Source organism: Orcinus orca, chromosome 14 (assembly GCF_937001465.1).
Source record: "Orcinus orca chromosome 14, mOrcOrc1.1, whole genome shotgun sequence".
In the NCBI taxonomy this organism is placed as follows: domain Eukaryota; kingdom Metazoa; phylum Chordata; class Mammalia; order Artiodactyla; family Delphinidae; genus Orcinus; species Orcinus orca.
Genome location: NC_064572.1, coordinates 8,955,594 through 8,969,888, shown reverse-complemented (window position 1 = coordinate 8,969,888; position 14,295 = coordinate 8,955,594). Strand labels below are relative to the sequence as shown.

General features: G+C 47.0%; 1 protein-coding gene across 1 annotated transcript in view; it reads left to right on the top strand.

Annotated features, from left to right (window-relative positions):
• Positions 1-853: 853 nt before the first annotated feature.
• Positions 854-14,295, top strand: part of EGLN1 (egl-9 family hypoxia inducible factor 1) — a 56,772-nt gene continuing 43,330 nt past the window's right edge. Inside the window, exon 1 of the mRNA XM_049697550.1 lies at positions 854-1,783. Coding sequence (XP_049553507.1) covers positions 854-1,783 — 930 coding nt within the window. The remainder of the gene's footprint in view (positions 1,784-14,295) is intronic.

Genomic DNA, 14,295 nt, shown 5'->3' with positions numbered 1-14,295 from the left:
AGCCACCTTGCAACGTAGTCTGGAGCGCGCCTGGAACACACCCAGTCGGCTGCGCACAAACAGCAGCCATATTAAGGCCGCCCAGCTCCGCGGCGACCTCGCGGCCGCGCTCTGCCCAGCAGGTGTCGGTACCGCCCAGGGCGCGGGCCCGGCGGCGACGGCGCGGCCCCCTCCCTTCCGCCGCTCTCGGGCCTGCCCCTCGGCGTCCCCGGGCGGGCCGCAGCAGCGTCCCGGGCCCGCCCCGGACGCAGTTGGCGTGGGCGCCGAGGGCGCCAGACCGGGCTCCGAGGCCCAGCCGGCCGAGTGCGGGAGAGCGGAGGCGGCCCGGGCGCCGCCCGCGCCCGAGCGCGAGCGCGCGGCCACCGCCCCCCTCGGCCCACCCCTCGCCCTGCCCCGCCCCCCGCCCTCGCGCGCCGCCCGCCCGGGTCGCCGCGGGGCCGTGGTGTACGTGCAGAGCGCGCAGAGCGAGTGGCGCCCGCACGCCCTGCGCTGCTCCGCGGGCCGAGCCGGCCCGCCTGGGACGCTGAGGCGGCGGCGGCCGAGGCGGCGGGTCTCGCGCGCCGGGCCTGTGTGCCCGAGCGGAGGTCGCCGTCCGCCGCGCAGGCCGCGCTCCCTCAGCCCTCCGCGGCGATGAGGCGTTGAGGCGGCGGCCGGCGCCGCGCGGCGGGACCGGAGGACGAGGAAGCGGCCCGGCCGAGGGCGCGGGGCGCTGGCCTCCCGAGGCGAGGGGCGGCGGGTGCATGGCGCAGTGACGGCCCTTGCCGCTCCTCCAGCTCCCCGGCCCCAGGCGAGGCCGTCCGGCCGCCACCCCTCCTGCTCGGCCGCCGCCTCCACCGCCGCCGCCGCCGCCGCCATGGCCAATGACAGCGGCGGGCCCGGCGGGCCGAGCCCGAGCGAGCGAGACCGGCAGTACTGCGAGCTGTGCGGGAAGATGGAGAACCTGCTGCGCTGCAGCCGCTGCCGCAGCTCCTTCTACTGCAGCAAGGAGCACCAGCGCCAGGACTGGAAGAAGCACAAGCTCGTGTGCCAGGGCGGCGAGGGCGCCCTCGCCCCCGGAGCGGGCCAGCCCCAGCATCCCGGCCCCGCGCCGCCGCCCAGGGCCGCCGGGGCCGGGGCCAGGGAGGCCAGGAAGGCGGCGCCGCGCCGGGACAGAGCCGCCGCCGCCGTCGCCGAGGCCGCGGGCCCGCGGGCCGCCGGAGACGCGGCGATGGCGAAGGCCAAGCCGGCGGCCGACCCCGTGGTGGCCGCGTCCCCGCCTCGCGCGGCGCCCGGCGGCCAGGGCTCGGCGGCGGCGGCGGCGGCGGCTGCCGCCGAGGCGGAGCCCGCGAAGGAGGAGCCGCTGGCCCGCTCGTCGCTGTACCAGGAGAAGGCGAACCTGTACCCGCCGAGCAGCGCGCCGGGCGAGGCGCTGAGCCACGGCGGGGGCCTGCGGCCCAACGGGCAGACGAAGCCGCTGCCGGCGCTGAAGCTGGCGCTGGAGTACATCGTGCCCTGCATGAACAAGCACGGCATCTGCGTGGTGGACGACTTCCTGGGCAAGGAGACCGGGCAGCAGATCGGCGACGAGGTGCGCGCCCTGCACGACACCGGCAAGTTCACGGACGGGCAGCTGGTCAGCCAGAAGAGCGACTCGTCCAAGGACATCCGAGGCGATAAGATCACCTGGATCGAGGGCAAGGAGCCCGGCTGCGAAACCATCGGGCTGCTCATGAGCAGCATGGACGACCTGATCCGCCACTGTAACGGGAAGCTGGGCAACTACAAGATCAATGGCCGGACGAAAGTAAGTGTGTGCCGGGAGTGGGCGCGGGGCAAGGGAACGCGGTGTCTGTGTGTAAAAGGGATTTCCTTCTTGTGCAGCACCCGGTGGAGCAAACGGATAGCATCCACCTCCTGCCGGCTCACACACTTCTGCGTCTGATTGCAAGGTCTTCTGGCTAAACTTAGGCTCTTCCTTGAACTTTGCAGTTTTCTTTTTTCCCTTGCACAGTGAGTCGGGTCAAACCTCGCTGGAGCTCTAGGCGCCCGACGGGGATTATTAGAGTGCTACCCGAAGCAAGTGCTGGTTCTGCATCAGCCTTGTGTTTGCAGCGGCTCTTAAATTCCCCGTGGGCTTTGAACCTCTCATCAGCTTCCAACTTCCACAGTCGAATGTTGTGTTCAGTGAGGAACCTGCCAGCTGACCACAGAAAGGTACATGTAAAATAAGCATTTAGGCCGAAGGCTCCTTTCCTTATGTTCAGGAAGAGCCTGCCTGTTCCCCTCCCCCTCTTACAGCTCTCATCCCTCTCCCTTGTCCCTGCTGTTTTGAAACCCACTGCTAAACGGGGGAAGAAGTATTTCCGTTTTCAGACCGCTCAGTGTAGGTAGGTTACATTTTTAGCATAGGTTTCCTTTATTTGCTTTTGTTAGTATAATCCCGCTGTTGAAAAAGAACCGTTTTGTAGCTTCCTGGAAAGAAAACAAAAACCCCATGGAATTGGCTCACTCTTAAGTCTCGGTTTGGTGAAATCTTTGTTTTCTCTTGACTATTGTAGTCGTTCCCCAACAGATTCTTCCGTTCCTACCTAGTCTGATCGCTCTTCCCTCCTCAGTATGGTAGATGATAGACTCTCCTTCTCTGTACTCTCTTGTGGTTCTTTTCCATTTCACTCCCCAGATCTTAATCTTTTCTTTGTATCCAGCTCCACTCCAGGCCACCCTACTCCACCCTCCTCCATCATCAATCTCTGTCTGATTTTGTGAGTTTGAGGAGATTGTTGAGGAGATTATCACACGTGGGTGTTTGTACACAGACACTGATTCTTCCCAGTAGTTCTTTTGTGTGTGTCAGACCATCTGTTTTGACAGTCATTATGTGTGACTCTCAGACTGCCCAAAAGGCTAGGCGTACGCAATGAGGAAAGTTCTAAACGGGAAATTTGGTGGGAAAAGACAATGTAAAGTCTAATTTATGCATTGCTGCTTCGTTGCTGGATGAAGGCGCGTGTCTTAATATCATATGGTCGCCAAAGGAAAAAAAAAAGGTGAACACTTGCTTAACACTAAGCTGGAAGGAAAAAAGAGCCTGATTAAATGCCAGCTTTGGTCTTTAATGCAATTCTCATTTATATACATATATATTTTTAAAATTTGTTATAGATCAAATCTGAAAATAGCCATAAACCGTAGAGGAAGGAAAGCTTGAAAAAGCTTGAAGGCACATTAATGTAACTGTACAAGACTGACCGAAGCATGTATATAGTTGGGGCACAAGCTTCAGGTGAAGAAGATAATGTCCTGAATCTTCCTTGCTCTGCTTTCCTTAGTTAATTTAGCTTTCCAAGTTAAGCTAAATCCTCTTCTCTCCTATCTTCCTGTTTTTGACTGCTCTTCTCAGGGAAGGGACAGCAGTCAGCCTAGCTCTTACCAAAGGGCCTCCTAATGGGGAGGCTGTTAGAGAATAGCCACCTCTTTCCTCCGGAGTGCCAGTGGTTGAAGGGCCGTTGAGGTTCTAGATCACCTGACTACACAGATCATGTGAAGGAAGGATGGATTTTAAACTCTTTAGATTTTGATCTTATGCTTACGTTAATTTTAGGGACACAATTTCAGGATCTGTGAATGGTTTTAGGGAATCCCTTTCATTGTACTTCTTGGTTGAGAGAGGTTTTGGTAATCTTGTTTGATTATGTAGTTTAAACATTCCTAAAAGAAACTAAAGATGCTTGCTTTGGGGGAATGGAAAGGCAGTCAGATTACCAGCCACCATATACTGAGCAACCTCAGTATGCTAGGCACCAGGTTAGGCTCAATACAGACATGGTCACAGTAATTTTAATCCTATGAAATCGGTAGCATTATTCTTACTGTACATTTGAGGATATTTTAGCTCCGACTTGGCTAAGGCCTACCACTTACGATACCCTAGCTGGGATTCAAACTTAGGGTCATTCAGACATCAAGCCCTGTGCTTTTTCTACTACCCTGGATATGGGTAGGATATTAAATGAGAAGATGTAGATTACTTAGCACACTACTGGGACTAAGATTTGATATACATACTTTGTTGACAGTGAGAGCATTAGCCTTGTATGTGAATAATTGTAGTTTATCTTTGGACTGTAGAAACTTCTTTTATTACAATGTTTGTTTCTGATAGTGACTGAAAAGCCAGTTAAATTTATCTGCCTGGATCATGCTTATACTCCTAAGAGAGGCAGAATATGGGTACTATATGTGATGGCAGAGAGGGTCTTCAGTTGAGGGTTTTATTATCCTTTACGACGTTGTAGTGATTTTAAAAGGTACTTGCCTCAAATGTGTGGTATTTTTCTCACATAGATTTTCACAGCAACTCTGTAAAATATTTAGGTTGTTGGTGTATTATCCCTGTTTACAGATGAGGAAAGTGAGCCTCAGGAAAGGTCGCTTGTTGGAAATCCTGCAGCGTGCCAGGACTTAAATTCAGGCTTTCAGACCGAGATTTGATGTTCTTCATTTACACTGTCTGTTCTGTTTGGTCTTTGTGCATGTCAGGGCCTGATAATTAGATGATATATAATTTATAATTGGCTGCGGCTCATTCAGTATATTCTTGGATTTCTTCCAAATTTCTGCTGCCAGCACGCTTATCTGGCCACTGTTTGTCCAGCTACTTTAAAAGAGGAACTACAAGGGAAAGATGAAGAAATACAGGAAAAAAACAGGAACATGATCGTGGCCACTGAGCTCCAGTTTCCACTTTCTCTGGTCCTTTTTTGGGATTTTCCCCCTTTTTGCCCTTAAACTGCCCTTTGATCTTTTATCCTTTCTCACACCCTTTCTTCCATCAAGAAGACTTGCAGCGATGTCCAAGAGGAAGGAGTCACGGCCTGCTGATTTGTGAGGAGTAGCTTTGTGTGGGCTGTAAGAAATCATAGGTGCCTTTACTTGGTAGAGGAAGAAGAATGCAGAGGAGTGCAGATCCTGGGAAAATGTGCAGCTGTTCAGTTGGAGTTTCTTTTTTTTAAATTTATTTGTTTTATTTATTTATTTTTGGCTGTGTTGGTTCTTCGTTGCTGCGTGCAGGGGAGCGGGGGCTGCTCTTGTTGCAGAGCACAGGCTCTAGGCGCACGGGCTTCAGTAGTTGTGGCACGTGGGCTCAGTAGTTGTGGCTCGCGGGCTCTAGAGCGTAGGCTCAGTAGTTGTGGCGCACGGGCTCGGTCGCTCTGGCATGTGGGATCTTCCCGGACCGGGGCTCAAACGCGTGTCCCCTGCATTGGCAGGCAGATTCTTAACCACCGCGCCACCAGGGAAGCCCTCAGATGGAGTTTCTTAACCACTCTGAAGGAAAACGTTTGCCTGTTATAATAAAACTAGTAGAATCATATACATGTTTTTGGAATTTTGTCTAAAACTTACTCTGTTCAGTTAAAATGTACATAAAGAGAAGGAGCGATAAAATAAGACCAATAAGCAGCAGATTCTATTCCTGAGATTTTTCACCAGTCCCGCAGTTAATTGGGCAGCTCTAGCTGATTATGGCTTTTAGAGCAAAGGGTAGGATAAGGAAAGTCCTGATCCTTTATTATCACTACCATAGAGATGTGGTGTCAGTCCTCTTAGATGTTACAAACAAAACCAAACGAAACTGCCTTCTCAATCTACTTCTGCCACTTTCTCTGTACTCTTGGCTCCCAGGATGTCCTAATTGAAGCAGCTTGTTTAATGTTTTAATAGCTACGTCAGAGTCGAGATCAAAGTCAATTATTCTGTATTCAGAAAGGTTGAAAATATTACAACTTCCATAGTAGCAGTTTTGTATAGCGCTTTACTGTTTTAAAAGAGAAGCAAGTGGACTGAAACAGTAGTCTTAATAGGTTGTGACAACCAAGTTCAACTTTGTAGGAAAACATTTTTACGGTGAATTAGTGTACGTGTAGTTTACATATATGGTAACTTCTTTAATTCTAAAGGAATTTTAGTTTAAATTAACAGGTTGTTGGTTTTTCAGAAATGTTTATAGCTCTTCCCTTATCTACCGCCTAATAAGCCACAAAAATTTCCTGCAAAACCTTAGTCACACAGGAGGAGAGCATCTGAACGTAGAAGGATAGTGGACTTTGTCCTGCTGTGAAACCTGGCTTGGGTTCTGGATCTGCCACTGTTTCCGTGTCCTTGAGCCAGTTGCTTAAGCTTTCTGAGCCTCAGTTATTCCATTTGGAAAATGGTGTTAAATGATGCCTGCCTTTTCTGTCTCTCAGGCTTGCTGTGACGAATGTATATAATCTTGCATGTAAAGGCACTTTTTAAATTGTAAAGCACTATGCAAAAGTGTCCTTAACTTACTCTTCTCATTTAGAAAATTTTCTACTTTTCTGATTTCTTTCTTTGAAAGAGTCCTGTGCTTCTCCTCTTTAATAAGCTAGAGGAAAAAAGACTTTAGAATGATCACCCATTTTTGACCACACACACACACACACACACACACACACACACACACACACACACACACACACACACACACACACACACACACACACACACACACACACACTTTTTTTTAACAGAGGAAATAAGTCCCAGAGAGGTTAAGTGCCTTGTTCAAGGTCAGAGAGCTGGTTAGTGATTTACTTCATTCTTATATCTGCACCTTAATGCTGCAGCGCGTGTAAAAATCACGTGTTCCCACTTAACTAATTTTGGTGTCTTTTATGCCATTTTTGAGGCTACACTTGAACATTTATGACTTCCTTTTCTTCTCCCTTTTACTCCTGTCACTCTACAGTCTGGCTTATCTGACATTCTAGTTTAAATTTTCCTCCTTTCAAGAATTCCTCCCTAATTTCCCTAGATGTTCTTTATTTACCTCCTTTTTTCCTCTGTTGTTGAAGCCATTTTCCCTGAAGCAGGCCCACTCTCTCTTATTTCCTTAGTTGGAACTGTCTTTCTGCTCCGTGTTTCTGATTTAAATGTTTATTCTCTGTTTTCCTTTCCCCCCTTTCCCCCATCAGGCATGAAGTCTGTCTTTGTTCATCTTCTAGCATGTTCTCTGAAGCCTGTGCCTTCCCATTATGCTTTTGGATTGATGTTATCAGCTTAGTTGTTTTTATTTAATTTTTCTCTTTAGGCTTTTAAAGCAACACCAAATGTTTCAGTCTCCCTTTCATTTGCACACATTCTTGATCAGTGTTTCATAGATGCATTTTAGTGCTGCATTTGCATTCTACCTCCTTTTCCACTATGCGCTTGTTTCTGCACCTGAAACATTGTTTGTGACCACAGGATGGCATTCAGATGATTATTTGAACCATATTCATGGCTTGTCTTTGACTGTTTCTGTTCCAGCTCAAAACTTTCTATTCTAAAGAACAAAACAGAGAAACAACCAAAAAAACTGACAGATGATTAACCAAAGTCTTCCCTTAAAATGGTTTATTTCACACCTGTATTTCTTAGCCCAGACTCTGAATTGTTCTGCCATCTTTACTGGAATGTTTTGTGCTTCATTATCACATTTTTCCAGAACCAAGCCACAGTTTTATTTCTGAACAGCTTGGATAGTATCTGTACCCTCTGTCTGTTTGCTCGCTGAAATCACCGGAAAGTTTTCTTGGGTTTGGATTTCTCGTTTTCTTTGTTCAGTGCCCCAAACCCCGTTTCTTCATCAAAGCAAAATGCATGCACTCTTGGCTTCTCCTTACCGTGTTCCCTGAGTCTTGTTTGGATAGTCTTTTCATTCGTTCGTTGATTCAACAAATGACATGAAGTGAGTACTTTGCATGCACAGGTACTGTCCTAGGAGCTAGGAATACCTGAACAACGAGAACAAAAATGCCCCCATTCTCAGGGAGCTTAAATTCCACTTGAGGCAGGTGAGGGGCGGGGAGAGACAGTTAATAAAGAGATGTATGAGTAAGTGCATGACACATTAGGTGGTAAATATTAAGACAAAAAAATAAACAAGGTAAGGACAGAGTGACCAGGGGGTTTTCTTTTACACAGGCTTGGTAAAGTAATACGATATTCATGTAGAGGCTTGAATGAAGTGAGGGCCTGGGTTATAGAGGTACGTGGGGGAAGAACAGTCCAAGTAGAGGTATTAAATAGCACACACAGCGGCCCTGACGTGGGATGTGCTTGGTGTGTTCAGAACACAGCAAGGAGGAGGCCACTGCGTCTCTAGCGGAGCAGAGGGGAGGGACCGAGCGAGAGTGGTAGGCGATGGGGTCAGTAAAGCAGGGGTGGGGATGTGAGGTCAGTTCATGTAGGGTTTCGCCTGTGAGCCGCGGCAGGAGTCCTGGGTTGTATCCTAGGTGACACAGGAGGCCCCTGGAGAGCTTGTTCTAGGAGATCTCTGTGGCTGCTGTGCGGGAGCAAGGGTGGAAGCAGGGGCACCAGGTAGGAAATTCTTCCAGCAGCCTTGGCCCTGGGAGGTGGTGGCTCACATTAGAGCAGTAGCTGCAGACCTGTGGAGAACTAGTTGGATTCTGGATATATTTTGAAAGTAGAGTCAGTGAGATTTGCTGATGGATTAGTCGGAGGAATGTGAGAAAGGAAGGAGTTGAGAATGTCTCTTGGTTTTTGGCTTGAGCAACTGGAAGGAGATAATTCTTATTTCATCTTGCTCCAACCCTCCTGCTTTTCTCCTCTGGCCCCGCTCTTTCAGTTTCCATTTAGAGCAGATTGTTGACACTTATTTCGCAGCTCAATCCAGAGGAGAAAAGTTCCATGCTCTGCTTGTCCACATTCCTTCAAATTGGCCGTGTTTGCTGCTCCTGCTGTTGACCTCGCAGCGCCATCCTTTCTTCTCCAGAGGCTTTATGGCTTCTTTGCACAGTATGCTCTCATCAGCTCTGCCCCTGGGGCTGCCTGCGGGAAGTACTGCAGGACATCTTGCTGAACTTCTGGTGCTGTCAACAAGTAGGTCTGTGCTCTCTTACATGAACTGCTCACTTAAGATGGCTTGTAGATACAAATCCATGTAAGAAGAATTACACAGATTCTGAAATTTAGGGAAACACTGGAGAAAATTGAATGGTTCAACCTGAGAGACAAGCATAGATTTAGATTAAATTTCAAAATAAAATTAGAAATAGAACATCTTTGTTTAAATATGCTGTTGGAAGTTAAAGCTATTGTAGAAAATTGAGAAGAGGTAGAATGACCATAAAATATCAAAAATAATTCCTGACATATAGATGCAAACGGCTCTGTGATAGCTGAGGAAAAGAAGGGGGAAGTGTATGATACTTTAGGGATCCGAAAAGATAGCAGAGAAATACAGCTCTCATCCACTTGATGCGGAGCCTGACCCTGGAATTAGAAATAAAAGTACCACCTATCAGATGGGAAGTGATAGGGTTAAAATTATAATATAGTGCCCAGGACTTTTAAGCATAGGAAACCTTGCTTTTGACTTTAGGGTAAGGGAGGGTCACAGAAGTATGGGTAAACATTAAAATACTCTATATGAAATGATTAAAAAAAATTAAAACCTGAAAGGTCAAACTTGAGCTATAGAATTGAGGAACCTTATAATCTCAACTTAATGCAAACAACATCAGTTTCAGCCTGATTTTTGTATACATGGGAAATGTCAGATCTGGCCAGTTAATTGAAAGAGTCTAATCAGGAGTTTGGGGTATGAAAAGATTGACCGCATCTGAATTTTTTCTCATTAATATTGGTACTCTCATCTGTAGATGGTAACTAGAGGTTCTGAGTCCATAGTTTTGTCAGTAATTATCCTTTATTCTATCTCTAGGCATTTTTTACCTTCTATTATGTCTTCCACTGACTTCTGTTAGCATTACTTCTCTGAAATACAGCCTTGAAAGTTACTTTTTAATTAGAAAATTGCGTGATTTCCCCCCGTAGGCCAGGTCTTCGTGCTGCTTCAGTAGCACTATTGACCACCCCACCTCTAGAATCTTTGATCACTCATTTACTAGCCTGGATCTGAGCCTTTCAAGTGTTGTTTTCTCAGTATATTTTTCAGAATTTTCCTTATTTTCTCAGCTTCTAACTGTGGTTTTTTTCTTGAAGCTCAGTTCTTAGCTTTCTGCTCAGCACTGTGAGAAGACACATGTAGGGGGAACTTGAAGCATCTATATTTCTAGACTTTTCTTCTCAGCTTATATTAGTTATCTGTTGCTATGTAGCAATGTAACAAGTTGTACCAAAACGTAGTGACTTAAAATAACACCCATTTATTATTTCAGTTTCTGTAGATCGGGAACCTGGACACAGCCTAGCGGCATCTTCTGCTTCGCTGCCTCTCACAAGGCTGCAGTCAAGGCGTCAGCCAGGGGCGGTGGTCTCCTCCAGAGGCTCAAATGGGGAAGGATCTGCTTCTAGGCTCACTCAGTGGCTATCAGCAGCGTTCAGTTTCTCGTGGGCTGTTGGACTGAGGACCTCAGTTCCTTGCCACGTGGGCCTCTCCAGCACAGCAGCTTGCTTCATCCAAGTATGCGAATCAGAAAGGCAGTAAAGAATCCTCTGTCGAGACTGAAGTCCCAGACTTTTGTAACTTAACCACAGATGTGACATCCCATCACCTGTGCTGTAGTTTTTTGGTTAGATAAAATCACTAGGTTCATTTCATACTCAAGGGGAAGTAATTACACAGGGGTGTGAATACCATTTCTTAAATTGCTTCTTCCTTTATAGTGTTTGCCCCTGAAGTGATACTGGTTTTTTTTTTAAATTTATTTATTTTTATTTTATTTATTTTTGGCTGCGTTGTGTCTTCGTTGCTGCACGCCAGCTTTCTCTAGTTGTGGCGAGCGGGAGCTGCTCTTCGTTGTGGTGCGCTGGCTTCTCGTTGCAGCAGCTTCTCTTGTTGCGGAGCACGGGCTCTAGGCGCGGAGGCTTCAGGAGTTGTGGCGCGCGGGCTCGGTAGCTGTGGCTCGCGGGCTCTAGGCGCGCAGGCTCAGTAGTTGTGGCACGCGGGCTCAGTAGCTGTGGCTCGCGGGCTCTAGTTGCTCCGCGGCATGTGGGATCTTCCTGGACCAGGGCTCGAACCCGTGTGCCCTGCATTGGCAGGCGGATTCTCAACCACTGCGCCACCAGGGAAGCCCTGAAGTGATAGTTTTAATGATCTGTGGTTTGTTTTCTCCTTTTGCTCTGGTCTGTATCTTTTTCTCCCTGGGTGATCTTATGTGCTGGAGGAAGCACAAGTTCTTGAGCTAGTTTGCCGGTGTTCAAGCTCTTGTTTTGCTACTTAATTGCTCTCTGATTTTAGGCAAATTTCCTAACAATTAAACTATCGCTTTCTCATCAGTATATTAGGAGTTAATAATGGCACCTAATTCAATAAGGTTTGTTCAGAGATAGGTGAGATACATGAGAAATGCCCAGCAGATTATCAGTGTTCATTTAATTTTAGCTGTAACTGTAATAGCAGGAGGAGGAGAAGGGGAGCAGCCGTGGCTTCAGCTGTTGGGCTTTGTTCAAGACGCCTTGACCGTCTCTGACCCCGGCATCTGGAAAGGACTGATGGACGGCTCCGCTTGGATGTTCTACAAGTACTGCAAACCCAGCGTGGTTAAGACTGAAGTCTCCTCTTGGAGGGGATCAGGGTTGGTGGGGCTCTCTGATGGGAGAACAGGTTTAAAACTGAACCTGTTTGCAAAACCCATTTATTTTTTCAACAACTATTTGTGGTGTCTAATATATGCCCGGATCAGTGCTAGGCACTGAGAGTACCACGATGCCCAGGTCAAGGTAATTCTCTCTGCCCTTCCCAAGTTTTATTGTCTGAGGGGAAGATAACACTGAACCTGCAGTTCCATGTGTGATGGATGTTCATGAGATGTACTGGAGGCCATGGGAGCATGTTAGAGGAGACCTAGGTTGGTCTGCAAGCCAGGAAAGGTGTCCTTTTTTTTTTTTTGCGATACACGGGCCTGTCACTGTTGTGGCCTCTCCCGTTGCGGAGCACAGGCTCCGGACGCGCAGGCTCAGTGGCCATGGCTCACGGGCCCAGCCGCTCCGCGGCATGTGGGATCTTCCCGGACCGGGGCACGAACCTGCGTCCCCTGCATCGGCAGGCGGACTCTCAACCACTGCGCCACCAGGGAAGCCCCCTAATTGAGATTTTTAATCACTTTATACCTGGACTGTTATACAATATTATTATTTAATTCATTCTCCATGTACCACCTACATCTATCTAATATAAGTTTACTAACACTTATAAAAATCTTACTCAAAAGTCTTCTGAGGTTTATTTAAAGGATACAATTTGATTCCTAGGCACTTAATGCTCCCCAGCTACTTAGGCCCACCCCACCTATCCACCCTTATTTGCTACCCCTCTTTGAAATACAGCCACTATTTCAGCCAGACTATTTTCTGCCTTTTTGCTTCGCATCTCACTCCTCCCAACACGTCTGTGAGTTCTTTGACTGGTTTATGCTCCCAGGATTCAGATGTTATGCATCCCTTGTGCGTCCCTTAGCATCTAGCTTTTAAGTCCCATCCCCCGTATCTCCCTGAACTCTGAACCTCCATTGATCTCTCTTTTCTCAAAAATTTTGTATATCTTTTATTCCTGAAGTATCTTCTCCAGAAAGTTGTAAGAGCAGGGGAGCTGTATTATATACTCTTTGGTCTTACACAAAGCACCTTTTGTTGTTCTGGTTATTTATTATTCATATGCTAACACTTAGTGAATTGCCCTCAACCAACCTGCCGTGTACCTCACCTCTGCTTCCCCTCTTTCTATCCATTTTCTAAAACTACAGTAAGACCTTTTGAAAGTCTGTGAGCATTTTCATCCTATTGTGGTCAACTCTCCTTTCTATGCTTACTATGCTATTTCCAGTCCCTATTTTCCAGATAAAAATAACCCAGGCCAAGATGGCCTAAACTATTTTTAACTCCAAGTACTGGGAGAAAGGTCTGAAAGTGAAATGAAGTTTTAGCCATTGCCTTGGCCCACGGTCGGTTGGTAGGTTACGCATTGTGGTAGAAGCCTGCACATCCATGAATCTCGAGGGCAGAGTGCATGTATGTCTTACCTCCCTCATCCCCACCAGTGAGAATCCCCAGGGAACATGTGTCACTTCAAAACAAAGGTGCATAATAGACACGATGTTGAAAGTGACCTCTTACATACTCTTCTCTGTGACCCAGGAGAGAAGCTTGTGCCTAGCAAGCTGACACAAAGCTCAGCGTTTTCTATACCATGGGATCGACGTGCAAAGTTAAAATTTTTCAAGAGCAAAATTATCATAGTTTTGATTTGGTTTTAGTATTTGGTAATCTAGTCAAAATTTTAGATCACATTGAAGGAGTTGTATTTACATTTTTATGTTTAAAAAGAATTTCACTTTCCAACTTCGCTTGATTTTGGTATTTAAAATGTGTTTTCATTCTCTGAGAACAGTTTTTTAGTTGGAGGAAAGTAGCTTGAGATTTAATATTTACCACAGATAATTTATGTGCAAAGAATGGGTGCATTTTGGGTTGTTACAGTCCAGAGTATTTGGAATCAAATTTCTTCAATGAAGAAAATTTTGGCTAAAAATCACATATGATAATAAAATAGCACCCCTCTCCCATAGCTTACACTTTTTGTTTCAAGGTGATTATATACACTTGTGGTTCAAACTTTGTTTTGCATCTGGACCCCTTTAGGAATCTAATTGTAGCCATGCACCTTCTCGCCCTAAAAATGAACATACATGCATGTTTTGCTTATACTAAAGCCCATCCATAGACCGTACAGTAAGAACCCCTGTTATGAGAAGAGTTCTAAGGAACAGAACAAAACTAAAAACATTTTAAGCTTTTCGTGTCTCCCCCTTTCCTTTTCGTGTCTGGTTATGGTTGAGTGAGGTTTCTACATTTATTCAGTTGCTGTTCTTGCCTCATGTCCACAGAACTCTGCTTTGAATTTTTTCCCCCCGTGATAGTAGTCAATTTAAGTTATGGAGACCCAGATAAAGGATATATATTATAACTTAAATCTAGTGGTGTAGGTGTGCAGACTTCTGAAAGATGTCTGCCTTGTACAAGCTGGCTATGTAACAAAACAAAGTTAACTTGTGTACCAGGATGGAAACCATGACCTTAGGGAGAATGCCTTCCCAGAGGGCACACCTTTGCAAGTACGTCTGCTAGGTTATCCTTGCTTTAGAATTCTAGATGTGCAGTTTTGCCATAAAAGACGGAGATCCTTTATCACCAATAGATAACGCTGGACGCTGATTCTTTCTCTTCTCCCCTTTTCCGTTGCACCGTCTTGTTTCCTGCTCCCGCTGTACACGCTCATGCGTGCGTGTGTATTTTGCTTTTTTTTTGTTTTTAACTTGTAACTGACATTTC